The sequence below is a fragment of the Ptychodera flava genome, chromosome 3 (genome assembly GCF_041260155.1).
Source record: "Ptychodera flava strain L36383 chromosome 3, AS_Pfla_20210202, whole genome shotgun sequence".
NCBI lineage: Eukaryota > Metazoa > Hemichordata > Enteropneusta > Ptychoderidae > Ptychodera > Ptychodera flava.
In genome coordinates, this window is record NC_091930.1 from 46,767,923 (window position 1) to 46,782,832 (window position 14,910).

At 35.5% G+C, this 14,910-nt stretch overlaps 1 protein-coding gene across 1 annotated transcript; it reads left to right on the top strand.

Moving 5' to 3' along the window:
- Positions 1 to 644: 644 nt before the first annotated feature.
- On the top strand, positions 645 to 11,608 carry LOC139130143 (transmembrane protein 145-like). Its single transcript, XM_070695867.1, has 6 exons — positions 645 to 755; positions 5,568 to 5,740; positions 7,909 to 8,029; positions 8,582 to 8,641; positions 9,269 to 9,418; positions 10,145 to 11,608. Exons 1-6 carry the CDS (start codon positions 705 to 707, stop codon positions 10,247 to 10,249), a joined length of 660 nt encoding a protein of 219 aa, XP_070551968.1. The 5' UTR covers positions 645 to 704; the 3' UTR covers positions 10,250 to 11,608.
- The last annotated feature ends 3,302 nt before the right edge of the window (positions 11,609 to 14,910 follow it).

Sequence of the window (14,910 nt, forward strand, 5' to 3'; positions counted from 1 at the left end):
AACCGCATTGAAAAGAATGTCTCTTGAAATTTGAGAATGACTAGATCATTAACCTTAGAGATTTGATTCTATGGTCAGGTTGTGCCTCGAAAGGCTTAGATGTAAGGGATGTATTCTATGACTTCGGAGATAGTGGGGAAATCTACGACTGCAAAGGCATTGTCCTATGTTCATTATCAAGGGGAACCATCACTAAATATTGTACCTGTAATCTTTGTTTTATCTTAGGTCAAACTAAATCGTTGGGTTTCAGTTCATGTTTTCACGACCTCATTAATTAATTGCATCATAAAATCCACAACAAATTGTACCTAACCTTAAAAAGTTTGAGTTTGTCGACATTCACATGGTGATCCATTTACTCATATTTGTGCCCAATGGCCCATTTTCCTACACCGTCTTTCTACACTTCCCTTTTCTGTCATGGTTAACATGTTCACAGCCAAAGATTGGCATGCAGTTTACGTGCAAACTGACAAATGGAAGCAAACAACTCCATCATTTTATTATTTTGTGAGTTATCATAAAATTTCCCACATTTTCAACCTGTTCACAAAATGCAACAATATATGTAAACTCACAAAAATACCAGAACACTGTTTAATTTCATAAAGGTCTTTCTACCATTATTGAAATAATCTTATTTCACATTTACTTTCAGAGGTCGCATCAGCCACTCAGGTTCTGTGAAGATTGCTATCTTCATGACTCTCTACGTTATTGTGTATGCAATTCTCTTCATATACGAGGCAGTTGTAAGTAAACGTCATCATCTCTTGTAGAGGGCGCTCTTCCAACCCATAGTGATCATGTAGAGGGCGCTCCATCACAAACCCCAAGGAATCATGTAGAGAAAAATCTTTCATACACCCTAAGGAATCATGTAGAGGGTGCTCTTTCACCCCATTCCCCCGGAATCTTGTAGAGGGCGCTCTTTCACACGCCCCAAGGAATCATGGACAGGGCGTTCCTTCACCCAACAAAAATTCAATATTTGACACTGAATAGAATGCGGGATGTTTTACCCAACAAATTTTATATTTGTAGGTGAATATACTGGAAATGGCTAAGTAGTTGTCCTCAAAATATGTGAAGGGTAGCATCATCGTTAAAGAAGTGATCTGATAGCAGATTACAAATCAATCAATCTCTGAATGATGAAAGTCAGTGTTGTCAGTCAGGCTTTAATCATGATATCTACGGACGTAAAAAAAAATTAGTATGTACAGTTAGTAGTAACAGTCTGAAAGGAGGGTACTTCATTGCATGCATAATTAGGGATTTAGTTCAAATTCGAACAGCGCCCTCTAGCCAGTGAGTGACGGTTATGGCATTTTTCGCCAGAATTTTATCCGCAGATATCTCAGCCTTCGTTTAGCATCCGTACTGTTTCCAGTTAGCGGCTGAATTGTACTCTTAGTTAGTGTTCGCCGATGATTTTTTTATGGGGTTTTATCGATTCGTTTTTGCGTTAGCCTTATTTTCATGGTTTTCGAGCGACCGAAAATGCCGTTCACTAAACACTGCCGCAAAAGCATATCCAAAGTCAAATTTCCATGAGAAGTAGGGAGGGGACGTATCTTGAGTAGGTCCATACGATCTGAAAAAATCTCAGTGGCTTAAGCCTCCGTTTTTGAAATAAGTCTCGTTGAAGTTGACTATGCAGCGACGTTCATGTGTTAAATCTAACATGGCGACCTACAGCGCAGCGTGAGTGTACACGTAAACTCTTTCAGCTCTTTCTCGGTCCTCACCGGCTAACTTGGCAGATTTTTTCGGTTCTGTTTATGTTTTCAATGATTGTGACGAGGAAGCAAGACTGCAAGCTTGTGTTACCTCACTGGCCAACACAATCTGCCTGGCTGGCTTCTCGGTAAAGTCGTGGACAGTGCAAATGGAAAAAAAAAACACTACGGTGACAGAAGGGCTACGTTTATCACTGTCTGCGGCCGTACACGTAGTATAGTGGTAGACACCAGTCGTACTGACTAGCAGTGCTGTTTCGTTTATGAGTGATTTTTTCCGTTTTCGCATTCTAGTAGCTAGCAAGCATACAAAAACTGTAGGAAATAACATCGACTGCAAAAAATCTCCGTGGATAAATACGGCTACTCTGTATCCCGCACACGAGTACGTGAATATAGATGCCGCTAGAATGATAGCCGGTGAATAGCTGCGCGTTGCGGCCATCCCTGCTAGCATTACCGTGCGTGCTCGAACTAGACTGGCACATTTTATAACTCATGTAACTAGCAAAAAATTTTTTTAAGTATTGATGGTCATAATGTGACATTAATTAAATACTTTATTTATATATAACATCAGTGACCCGAGATTATAGGAGTAAACTTTGAAAAAATGAAAGATTAATCGTGTAACACCCGCGCCGTGTGAACTACAAGTGGTTTGGTCGCGGTAAACAGCGTGGAGTGTACGTAGCGTAACGGGTGTTCGTATACTCATAGACCCTCGAGATCTACGTATACAGCGATATGGTAACTGCATGCCAACATTCAACACTGCCGCAAATACATGTCCATGGTCGCACGGTCATGAAAATTTCACCAAATGTTGATAATAGTTAAATGAATATTTTCTGAAATTTTCGGCTTGGCTTAAGACCTCTAAGGTCATTATCGAGCGTTTTACGAAAAAGGTGAAGTTTACTTCCGCATTTGGCGGGTCGACCTCGCCACCCACTTTGTAGCGATTTAAATAAAATCTTCTCAACTTTTGTGAGTTTACCCAAGGAAAACAGATCATTAGTATGTCATTTTGGTTGCTAAACTTTACTGGGGCTGCAGAAATTTCAATGTCAGTTCTTAGGTAAAAATATAATTGATCAAAGTCCTTCAAATTCCAGAAGTTGTATTATGCAAAGGAGAGAAAAAACAGTGTCTTCCAACTTGTAATGATTGAGCACTCTAATGGAACATGCTTCATGTAAAAGTACAAACTACATCAAAAGAGGGATAAAAATGCGACAAGTTGAAATGGATACAATAATAAAGATACCAACGAGCCGGAGATAAAAACACTTGTTAAAGGCAGAGGATGAATATATTAACATTTTGGGTTTAAGTCTTCATCAACACTAAAACATGTTGGAGTAACATGGAAATATATATTTGAAGAACAACCAATAATGTAACAGAAAGGTCGAAATCATTGAATTGAACATTCATCCCAGCTGGTGCTAGGGTTCCACTTTAAAAATTGTGGCCTGTTTGAGTTTGTTCCAGGTAGTGTCGTTAGTGGGAATGAGCGCAGCAACTGCAATATTAGCTTGACTGCGCTGGGGGAGTGTACAGAAATGTTTTGGCCACCGGGTATGCAAGATTTATGTCGGTCACAGTGTGAAGATATGCAACCTGTCGCCAAGACATTTTGTTCCACCAATATACAGCATGTTATTGTGTTTACATAGGTTGTTCTTCACATTTGTATTTCCATATTACTCCAATGTGCATTAGTGATGACAAAGGGTTGAACCCAAAACATTTATGTTTTATCCTCCGCTTTTAACAAGTGTTTTTTTCTCTCCATATTATCATGTTGCGCTCTAGTTTGCAGAACTTGCCCTTACGTTTTTACCACTAATTTTATTCAGGACCCTCGTGGAAGATTCAATGTTTCCAACATGTTTATTGCACGCTGTCCAATATTGTTTTTGTATTTAATGTTATATTTAAGCAATGATGTATTCCCGAGGCAAAGCTGAGTACATTATGGAGTGCAAAGTTTGTTTGAGTCCATCATGGGCCGGAGACGGTACATTATTGCTATTAATTTATAGGGCTCAGCCCTTGGTGTCGCGCCAGGGGTTAAGATTGGCAATGTTATTTGTATTGATTCATGATAAAATGTAATTAATTGTTACTTCATAAACGTTTATATGACAACTATGCCCAGTTTCCCTCTGATGAAAGCAGTTCACGTACGTACACGACGTCAAACCCTGCAGCAGTGCAGGTATAGATTTTCTGTCACGTGTAAAAATTTTGGACAAAAATTGGCAATTTTTACAATGATAACAGCCTATTGCGTTAAACAAGGGGCGTATTATGCAATCATTATCATTGCAATGGTAACCGCACTGCCCACCTTCCACTTGCAAGCTGAAAACTATAGCGTTCCGTCTAAAAACTGGCAATTTTTGAATCTAATTATTGACACAGGAGGCGCTTTTCTAAATTCAATCCCAGCATTCTTTGTGTATGCCCCCGTTCATAGGCACGACAGTTTTCTCCCTTTATCTATATTATCGATATTTTGTATCAGCGCCAAGGTGCATAATAACATTTACTGGCTAATAAAAGGTATATTTTATAAATGGCATGTTATATAATAGTAATTTGTTTCGTATTTGTTTATTTACGAGTACTCAAAAAAAAAACATGGCGGCGCCCATGAAAGAAGGGTACACTTCCGGTTACTCGCATAGTATATTAATATGTTACAGGTCTGACCTGAGAGCGAGCGCAGCATATCATATCGTCATTGTTGTTTTCTGGCAATAGCATGCTAATTTCTGTGTTTGATGCATGATGCATAACTTAGCCATTGACTCGTTGAGGTTGAATTGTTGTCAATTGTTTTCTAGAATAACATTTATAGCAATTTAACTCGGAAAATTATTTTAAACTGGTAAATTATATGATTCCGATCAGTTTATTATATTAAACAGGGGCGAGAACAGAGGCAGTCTGATGTAAAACACGTACTTGATATTCCCGTCGGTAGCTAGCTCTCCACACTATTTTTAATTCTCGCGTGAGTTGACCGTTCGTTCTCGCGAGAGTAGGCTTGTTTCAAAATGGCGGCGCCTAGTGATGACCGATCCGGGCCTTCAAAAGTGATCGAAAATAGGCATTTTGAAACAAATTTCACACTTTCTTTAGAACAGAGAGATTCTTTTGTAGGCAATACACATTGTCGAGTAGTTTTTGTGGTAGATGATATCTTTAATTTCACGCAATCCGTGTAAAAGTATTCAAAATGGCCGCCTCCATGGATTAGTGCTCTCTTTTCAAACTCGTAGGTATATAGAGATTCCATTCTAAATTTCTTGTACACGCGTTAGTCTTAATGCTCGCTTCGCGAGCGGCCTTCGGCCGCTCTCGCTGCGCTCGCTATTATGAATATGCGCATGCGTAGTCAGTAAGCCGCTGGCGCGACTATTAATTTATAGTTTTGGCAATGCCAGTGAATTTGTAGGTGTAGAAAACACATGGGGCCACAAGACTTGATAATCGAATACATCATCAGTAATAATCTGGGGATGACATCACAAATTTCACTGGTGTTGACAAAGCTATAATATAATAAACAATATGCCTCCGATCTTTCATGCGTTCGATCTTTCTGTTACGTGATTGGTTGTTCTTCACGCTTGTATTTCCATGTTACTCAAACATGTTTTAGTTCTGATGAAGGGTCGAACCCAAAACTTTCATGTTTTTATCCTCTGCCTTTAACAAGTGTTTTTTATCTTCAGCTAGTTAGTTTTTGTTTTATCATGATTCAATTAAATATGTTAATTCTTATTTTAACTTTCATACTTACAGGCCTTCGATCCAGGTTTGGTCTTGTATATCTATGAGTCACCAGCAGGGTATGGACTTATAGCATTATCAATCATTGGTTGGCTGTGGTTTATCTATGCCATATTCTTCACACTCAAACATTACCCAGAGAAGGGAGCATTTTACTATCCATTTTTCATTTTCTACACATTTTGGTAAGTTTATATGTATCGTGTGTGTACAGAACCATCCTTTTGACGCAAAGTTACATTATGTATGTTGATGCTGAATTGTATGTTTGTCTGTTATTTACAAGTTTTTGTAGAGCAAAGTCATAAGGTAGGCAGGCCTATTCTGTGTATAAATAGGTCCACTAACTGTATCTTATCCATGCAGAAAGAGCCAGAGAGACAGAGACAGATGGATATAGATTTTTGAAAATAAATTCACTGACACTAATGATACCAGAAGAATGATGCGTGAAAGCCAATCAACAAACACATTGATCTATTTCCATATAATAACGTACAGTGGTTGTCTCTCAAGTACAACTTACACCAATATTTTGCCAAGTTGAGTGATATGTCATGAAGTTAGCTGCAGTGTACTTGTCAGGCAGTAAGCAATGTATATTTTTATTAATCCATCACCTTTCTAATACAAGATATGAACTGAACATGCTCACGTGTTTCATTATTATTGCAGTTATGTATAAATTTGAACCTTTGTCACATGTTTGCAACTTCATCGAAAGTATTATGATCAACATAATGAACAATATTCACCGCCGATTAACTCTAAAAGATCATGAAGTATACACATATGTAATTAGCTGAAATAAAAATATTAAAGTTTTTTGACTGCTGTCATTGTACCACCACTTTATATAGCAAGTGTAATTACCTTTAGCCAAGTCCTTCAAGCCATATATGCCAAACTGTGAAAGCTCATTAGATAAGCAAATTATATATAGCTGACATGAAAATGTGAAATGACTTTCGATATTGTTTTAACCTGGTATAATCATCAATGTACATAGCATGTTTTGCCAACTTTGATCAAATAAATCCCAGTATATATCCCTAATTAGAAAATATCATTAAAAATGCAAATTAGGAATTGACTGAAGTAAAAATGCCTAATGACTTTCAATAATGTTGTATCATAGTATCTTTAATGTATATAGCAAGTTTCATCAACTTTGGTCCAGTCAAATCAGATATATATCCCTAATTAGCAAAGTTCATTAAATATGTAAATTAGGAATTGGCTGAATTCAAAATGCTTATTGATTTTCAATAATGTTGTATCATAGTATTTCCAATACATGTAGCAAGTTTTGTCAACTTTGGTCAAGTCAGTTCAGATATATATCCCTAATTAGGAAAGTTCATTAAATATGCAAATTAGGAATTGGCTGTAGAGAAAATGCTTAATGACTTTCAATAATATTGTATTATATTGTATTTAATATACATAGCAAGTTTCATCAATTTTGATTGAGTTAATTCAGATATATATCCCTAATTATGAAAATTCATTTAATATGCAAATTAGGAATTGGCTGAAGTAAAAATGTCTTTTGACTTTAAATAATGTTATATCACAGTATCTTTGATGTATACAGCAAGTTTCAACGACTGCAATCCAGTTCATTCAGATATATATCCCTAATTAGGAAAGTTCATTAAATATGCAAATTTTGAATTGGCTGAAGTAAAACTGCTTAATGACTTTCAATAATGTTGTATCATATAGCACCTTTAATGTATACAGCAAGTTTCATCTACTTTGGTCCAGTCAATTCAGATATATATCCCTAATTAGGAAAGTTCATTAAATATGCAAATTGGGAATTGGCTGAAGTTAAAATGCTTAATGACTTTCAATAATGTTAAATCATAGTATCTTCAATATACATACCAAGTTTGGTCAATTTTGATCAAGTCAAATCAGATATATCCCTAATTAGGAAAGTTCATTAAATATGCAAATTAGCAATATTCTTTCATGTCACCCCTTAATGGTCCCCATGGCTGATACATCTTGGTGTTATCAACATTTGTAGCAAATCTCATCAAAGTGTGTGTTGTTGTTTTTAATGTATATCAATTTTTGTAAAATCATTAATTATTCAAATGAGCAAAAAGTATGCAAGCCACACCCACCAAAAACTAATCAGTTCTTGCCATTTGCTAACTGAATCTATGTATTAGATTTGATTCTGATCTGATCAGCCGTTTTTGAGATATCGGACCAACAGACACACAGACACACAGACAGACAGACAGACAGACAGACAGACATCGCTGCGACATATGCTCACGTGTGTGAACACGTGAGCAAAAAAATGCCTTTTCCAACAACTTCCCTTTTCACACAGGTTTCTAGCATTGCCAATTGTTGTGTTGGTGTCAACATATTTAATTGACAAGTGGGTCAGGGAAAAAGTTGTCAACGCCATCGATCACACAATTGCACTTCTTGCATTCTTTTTCTTTCTGGTAAGTTTACACTTTCTGTTTCAATAATTCGGTAAGTAATACATTGTATGACAAGAGTGTGTAATTAACCCCAGTGGATGATGTCAAGGGGATTCAGGATTTGGCTCCATCCGCCCATTATTGCATGTTACCATCCATCCCTGTGTTAAAATAACATTCCTAATTTTCTAAAACTAAGCCGATGAAAATTTCACTCACTAAAGGAGCTTCAAAGCCCCCACAAGTGGCAGACCAAAACAGAATTGGAAAAAGTTGAGTCTTAATATCTAACCCTGCATCGCATTCCACCTTAATATGTATCTAGTATTAGAGCAGTATTGTACAAAATTTAATTTTACTATCAAAGTACTGTTGTGTGTCTATCATTGCTTTTGTAAACACATAAGAATGTCAAGATATTTGTTAGTTTATCAAGGAAGCATTACTGTGTTGTGTGAAGATAGGAGTGCATTCAAGGTTGTTGTTTTTTTGAATGGTATTAATAACTGATACAAATCAAAATATTGTTCAAGGGGAAAGGCAAGAACTATATGGTGACTTTTTCTATTGCAGATTATTACGAGACCGTCAGCGGCCAACAAGAACTTTCCATATCACGTCAGAACTTCCCAGGTAACAAAAATTAATGTTATTTTCTTATTTTCAAGAGCTTGACTAATACTGTTCTCATGATGAAATTGACGCTCGAAGAGGAACAGGGCAACTGTGCCTGATTTGAAAACAAATTTAGCTTTGCCAGGTTCAACCACAGAAATCTCATAATGCTTCAATGTCATGAATTCATTGTAAAGGAAGTATGCACTTAGGAAGTCAAGATGTAAACTTTCACTTAACTTTCCTTAATGAAACTGTCAACTATTTTATTGTCGAATCAAGAATAGAAATTAGAGGGCATAGCACAAAGTTTGGTTCTAGAGAAACAAATTATCTTAGTTTACTAATATTTGAAATTCAAAATGGCCGCCATCAATGTGTTAACTCTATGGGGAAAAATAAAACTTTAGATTTTCGAAAATTAAAACAGAGCTTTAAAATGAACCCCACAAGTGGTGAATCAGAAAAAAATTATAGTTTGAGAGTCTGAATATCTGTACCCTAGGCAAATTGTACCTTGATGTGAACTTGATCTCTATTTGGAAACGATGGATGAGCAAAGCTATGGTATTTTGCTGAACTTCAGGAGTATTGTGTATAATGATGGACTAATGATTTATACATTTACAATTCCCTGTCTTGCAGATCGGTGCACTGCACACACCGAATGGAACACTGAGTGAAGACGTTGATGGCTTTTCCCATCATGCCTATAACTCCAATGTCTTCATTGGCCATGCTAATGCCAACTTTACAGAGCTCTTCACAGTCAGCGGTAACATGTCAAATGGCACGGTAAGTTGCTTGGCTTTTGTTACAACTAAAATGGCAGAGGTGTTGTATGATAGTCTGTTGTTTCGTAACTCAGTCACCTGTTTTCTAAAATTCCGCCCTGCGCCTACCTGCCCCATAGAAGTGTGTATATACACCTGTTCTTCTCAGGCATATCACGCGTCTTTGGGCGCGTAAGCGCAGAGCGGAATTTTAGAAAACAGGTGACCGTGATTAACAAATATATATGGCAGACCTACAAGTTTTAAAGTTGCTTCATTGTATGGCTAGCAAGCTAGAAGTTCTTTCAGCGTACCATTTGCGATAAAATTACCAAGCCCATCGAAGCATATGTGAGCCCTCAACAAAGCAAAGCTTGTCTCAGCCCCCTGGTACAGCAAGAAATATAAATTTTTACTAGTGTCAGCTATGCACTGTCGCACAGGCATCACGACCCTTTCCTTACCCAGCTTCACCATAGAGGGCGCATCAACATACCAGTAAAACAAAATCAGAACTGCTCAGCTCTGAGAGAGTTAACACTTGAACACTTGTTTCATTAAGCTTGAAGTTATGCTACGGTACTTATTTATTTTGATCAGAGTAATCCTGTGGGCCATTCTCATGGGATATTTTCTTCTTAAAGCTCAAGAAATCAGTTGCCGTATTTTAAATTTACTGAAAGCTTTTCTTTGACGAACTCTCAGAAGGCATCTACTGACACAACAATTTACTTTTCCTTTCTTTCAGAATGATGTGAAACGTAACAACAATGATAATGGAACTGCAAATCACAAAGTGGATCACAATATTTTCACCACATCAAACTCTCCCTCGGCAACTTCTGAGGCATAAAATTTTTAGATGAATTTGCAAGATATTCAGAGAAAAAAGAAATCATATATTTTTAACTGCAAGGTCTAAAATTGACAAGTTGCTTGCTTTGCAAGTAAGCAATAACTGTTCATTTACAATATTTGAAATTGTATCACTTTCATATCTTTCAAAATGTCTTTTCCTCCTTCCTTGAGGTGTAAAGGAAATAAAATCCCGTCCGTTTTTCTGAATTGTAGAAAAAGAAAAATTGTCATGAAGTAGAGATTTCATGTTTCTAGTTGTAGTCAATTATGCTTTAGACTTCAAAAACGTATTTGTAAACTTAATACGTTTTGATGTAGCATATCTAGCTGTTGAATTAGAAATGCGCTGTAAGCTAAAATGTTGTTGTGTAGTCCTAATTTTGTGTCATTCTTTCCTAGGCCTATGTCCATGTCTTAACTTACTTAGCCGAGCTCTCTGACATTTTAGTTTCAAAAATGTTTTAAAAATATCACACATATATTTCACAGGTTTCATTTACTGACTTTAGGGAACAAAAATGACCGAGCGAGTAGATCAATGTGAAATACTGATGTGTAAATATGAACAGTTGCCAAAGTTTGCAAAGGACATTTACTTTTTTCACATGGTTTCGGTATTTTTACTTACACAACTTATTTGATGTACATCTCAGTTTAGCTTATAATTTTAGCCTTGTACAATTTCTTTCATAAGAATATTTGTTTATTAGTAAGATTGAGAATGTTCAGTGTTTTGGTAAAATTGCACTCACAAAATCTCGTTCTACCACAAATATGAATTGACAACGATAGTGTAACTGCAACAAAGATAAGATGTGCTTTAACATGAATTGATAGAATTGATTTTTTGCTCAGACAATGGTTCAGTTAATTTTCCTATATCATCACTTCTTCTCAGTGTACTCAGTTTTCCAAGCTGTGGCTTTTGAAACAATCATATTTGCTAGGTCATTTGCATATTTGTTTGTTTTGTAACACAAGACAGTGAAGATCACAGCATGACTTATGCGACATTAGACTTTCTACCTCTACAGAGACTTGACTTTCAAGAAATCGTTTCAGCTCATTTTGCTTCTTAGACATCAAAACCTGGATGATTGCAAGGATTGAGTCCTTGGATAAGTTAGCACACCAGGAGAATCAAAACAGTCCGTCTTAAAGTATACGTCGTTTTGATAAACTTTGATGGCTATGTTTATCAACACACTTAACAAAACTTGTGTTACCAAAACTGTATTTTTGAACTTTTCCTGATATGTCTAGGTTATCCTTAAGGTAGTTAGCACCTTGAAAATGAAAGACTTAAAATTTTGCTCAAACTTTCCTCAATTAAACTTTCAACCATTTTTTAAAAGCAAGAATGAAATTGAGGATAACCATATAAATTTTGGTCACCATGCAAATTTTGATACTAGAGAAACGAGTTACCGATATTTACAAATGTTGAAAATCAAAATGGTCACCATCCTTGTGTTACTTCTATGGGGTATGAAATTCCTGATTATCACAAAGTTAAGCCTGTGAAAACTTTATTTACTTCATAAAATTCAAAATGAGCCCTACACTTGGTAGGCCAAAAAGATTTTAAAGTTTTAGATTCTGCATATCTATCCATTCCGCACATTCTACCTTAAAATCTGTCCATGAATCTTATTGTGGTGTTTATGTTTAGAGACACACTTACCAAATCCTACTTTACCGAAAACATTTGTTTTTCCTCAAGTTGTTGCAGTTTTCTCTAGTCTGCCAAATGACTCGCGTCCAAAGTAGAATTCTGACAAATGCCGTACCACATTCCACAGTATATTTTAGCACAGTAACTTTTCTTCCTAGTTCAGTAGTATTACTCTGGTCCACGATGGCACATTGTAATTGATACAAACAGTTGTCTGAACAAGTACTTGTGTAATTATCATCTTGAGAACGGATGATAAATGAACTTGTCAGAGTCAACAAAATACTCATGTAAGAATTAAGACACAAAAAAACACAAGAAAGCAAATATCATTTATAAAGAATTCACTAGATATTATTTTTTAACCAAAATTTTGAATCTTGGTGTTTTTGTCATCTGCTCAATTCTACCAAATGAGTTAATAAGTTTTTGAAAATCCATACTTTCTTTAAAAAGTATGCTTTTTCCTGTGTTTATCCAAGCAGTGGCAACCATTTTTAGCTACTATAGACTATAGTCTATAGAAGCTATAGGGATGGGTATCCGTCCGGCGTCCGTCGTCAGTCTGTATGTATGTATGTATGTATGTATGTATGTATATATGTATGTATGTCCGTTTGTGAGGCGTCCGTCCACTCAAATATCTTGAGAACCGCAGTACTTACTGATTTGATATTTGTTGTGTAGATGAAAAATATGATTTTGAGAAACTGTTTTTTTTAATTTTTTGATATTGTTGAAAATAGGCAAATTAATGCCAAAAAAGGTGTTTTTGGTAAAAAATCTTCTCCTTCATAACCGCTGGTCAGACAGCTTTGTTATTTGGTATACAGGTCCCTAGGGGTAACCCAACTTAGATTTGTTCAAATTGTGATGAAATATGCAAATGTGTATTTTTAAGGAATTTTTTTGTCATTTTTGGTCAAAATTTGACTTACATTGTATGTAATTCTAGTACTGTATAAACCCTATCAATTCACCCAGAAAAAAATAATTAATATGATTTTAAATAATTGAATTTATTAGGAAATCATCAAAGCCAAAATAATTTTAGTGTAGAATTATCAGAAAGTTCAACTTTTTTTGACAGTTCATAGTGAAATGCTTACCATCTTGGAGGATTAAAACATGTAAAGGCAACTTTCCTGAATCCCAACTTTGACATATTCTGAACCATCATTTATTGTGCCCTGTATGTTATCTAAAAGAAATTGCTCAAAATAGTCAATAGAGATAAAGATAGAGATAGAGAAAGTTCTAATTTCCATTTATGGTTGACTTGGTAAGGATAAAATAAAATTACTTTTTGAGGAAAAAAATAGAGTGGTCAAGTAAAGAGTGGTCAAAGTGATAGGGTTTTTACGGTAAAGCTGGGCTGAAGATTCCTCATGTGCTATTTATAGCAATTATGCAATCTGTGTAAACAGTGCAATGAAAGTTACATGATTCCTTATAATGCTTTTGATGACCTTGAACTTCTTAAGTTTCAAACATTTGTCTCTTCAGTGTGCTTTCTCTGAGTATGTACAGTCTCAACTTATTCAACAGAACTCACTTACAATGTAATCAAAGATATCCACCTTCTTCATCAATACATGTGTCACAAAAGTTATTCTCTACAAAACACAGCAGAGCTCTGTCAACTGTTGAGTTGCTTGTTTTTTCAAAACCGCTGGTCAGACAGCTTTAAATTTGGTTTACAAGTCCCAAGGATGACCTTAGTGAGATAATTTCATTCAGACAGAAAATACTTAATTTTGTATCCATGTCTATAGTAGCTTCAGGGACTTTGGCCCTATGTTTTTTATTTGTGCACAACAATAAATAGTCAAAATAAGAAATGTTGTTATGTAAAGTATCACTTTTAGATTTTTATATTGCACTTTTTGGTTGTCGCACATTTTATCCTGTGATGTGTAATACTAGTGTGTTGTGTCGATATGCCTGACTATTAGAGTACTGTAGTACACAACCAATGCAAATAGGGTTATAACCAGTGAAAATTAATAAATATGAAAGATTTTTGAAAACTGTAAAATAATTGTAAATAATTGTCAAAGTGTCCAGATATTCTAGATATTTAAGAATACAAAATGTAACAATGTATCAACTGAATTTATTATTGGTGTTTTGAGTAATAGTGCGTAGAAAGAAAATATAATTTCATTTTTCATGTTTGAATTTATTACCAGTACCAGGACATTGATGGTGATAATAGTTATCCAGGAGATTGTAAATAGATATTTTGTATTTGAACCCAAGGCACTGTACATTAATTAAGAACAGCAGATATCAATCAGTTTATTGTCAGTGTGTCACTGTAAGGAAAATTATATTTTGCAAGATTTTTATCTTTAGTTTTATTCAGTTTTTTGAAAATACTGAGTATTGTGTTGTCAGCAGTCTGTGGATATTTTAAGCTATTCACCAAGATGCCCTATCAATAGGTCCACAATCACCGTTGGGGGAATTGGTTTTAGTGTATGCTCTTGATTAAATGAATTTGAACGGAAGAGAAGTGCATGATATGCATTTTAGTGTCATAAATTATATTCTGAACACAACAGTCAAAGTGTTGAAACATTCATATTTGTAAAGTTGTTTCCTTGAAGGGTCAACTTTTGAGGCAATGGATAGACTTAAAAGCGGCCGTTACCAATATGCGTATAATTATCCCTCAAAAGCAACGTTTTGTACAAGTATTATTTTAACAGTATTGCGATAATGGGTTTTGACATACCTGCTCCTCCGAAATGTAGGATATTTAAACAAGTTGTTTTCTGTTAATAATGTTTGTTCGATATTGTATTTAGAGTAGGGTTACAACAAGACTCCTGGTACAAGGATCTGTCCTGTACCTTCTAAAACTCATGATAACACCCATCATTGTTCAACCTGACTCATTGACCTGCTATGACCTTGAAAGACTTTCAACCTTGAAAGATCTGTGCCCTTGCATGAACTTTGTGCTTGACTTTGCA

What these genes read in the sequence shown, in the direction of transcription:
- LOC139130143 (XM_070695867.1), top strand. Translation starts at nt 705, where the DNA reads ATGACTCTCTACGTTATTGTGTATGCAATTCTCTTCATATACGAGGCA. An exon ending in TTCATTTTCTACACATTTTG is followed by an intron (nt 5,741 to 7,908) that starts GTAAGTTTATAT and finishes CTTTTCACACAG; the next exon opens with GTTTCTAGCATTGCCAATTG. An exon ending in ATCACGTCAGAACTTCCCAG is followed by an intron (nt 8,642 to 9,268) that starts GTAACAAAAATT and finishes CCTGTCTTGCAG; the next exon opens with ATCGGTGCACTGCACACACC.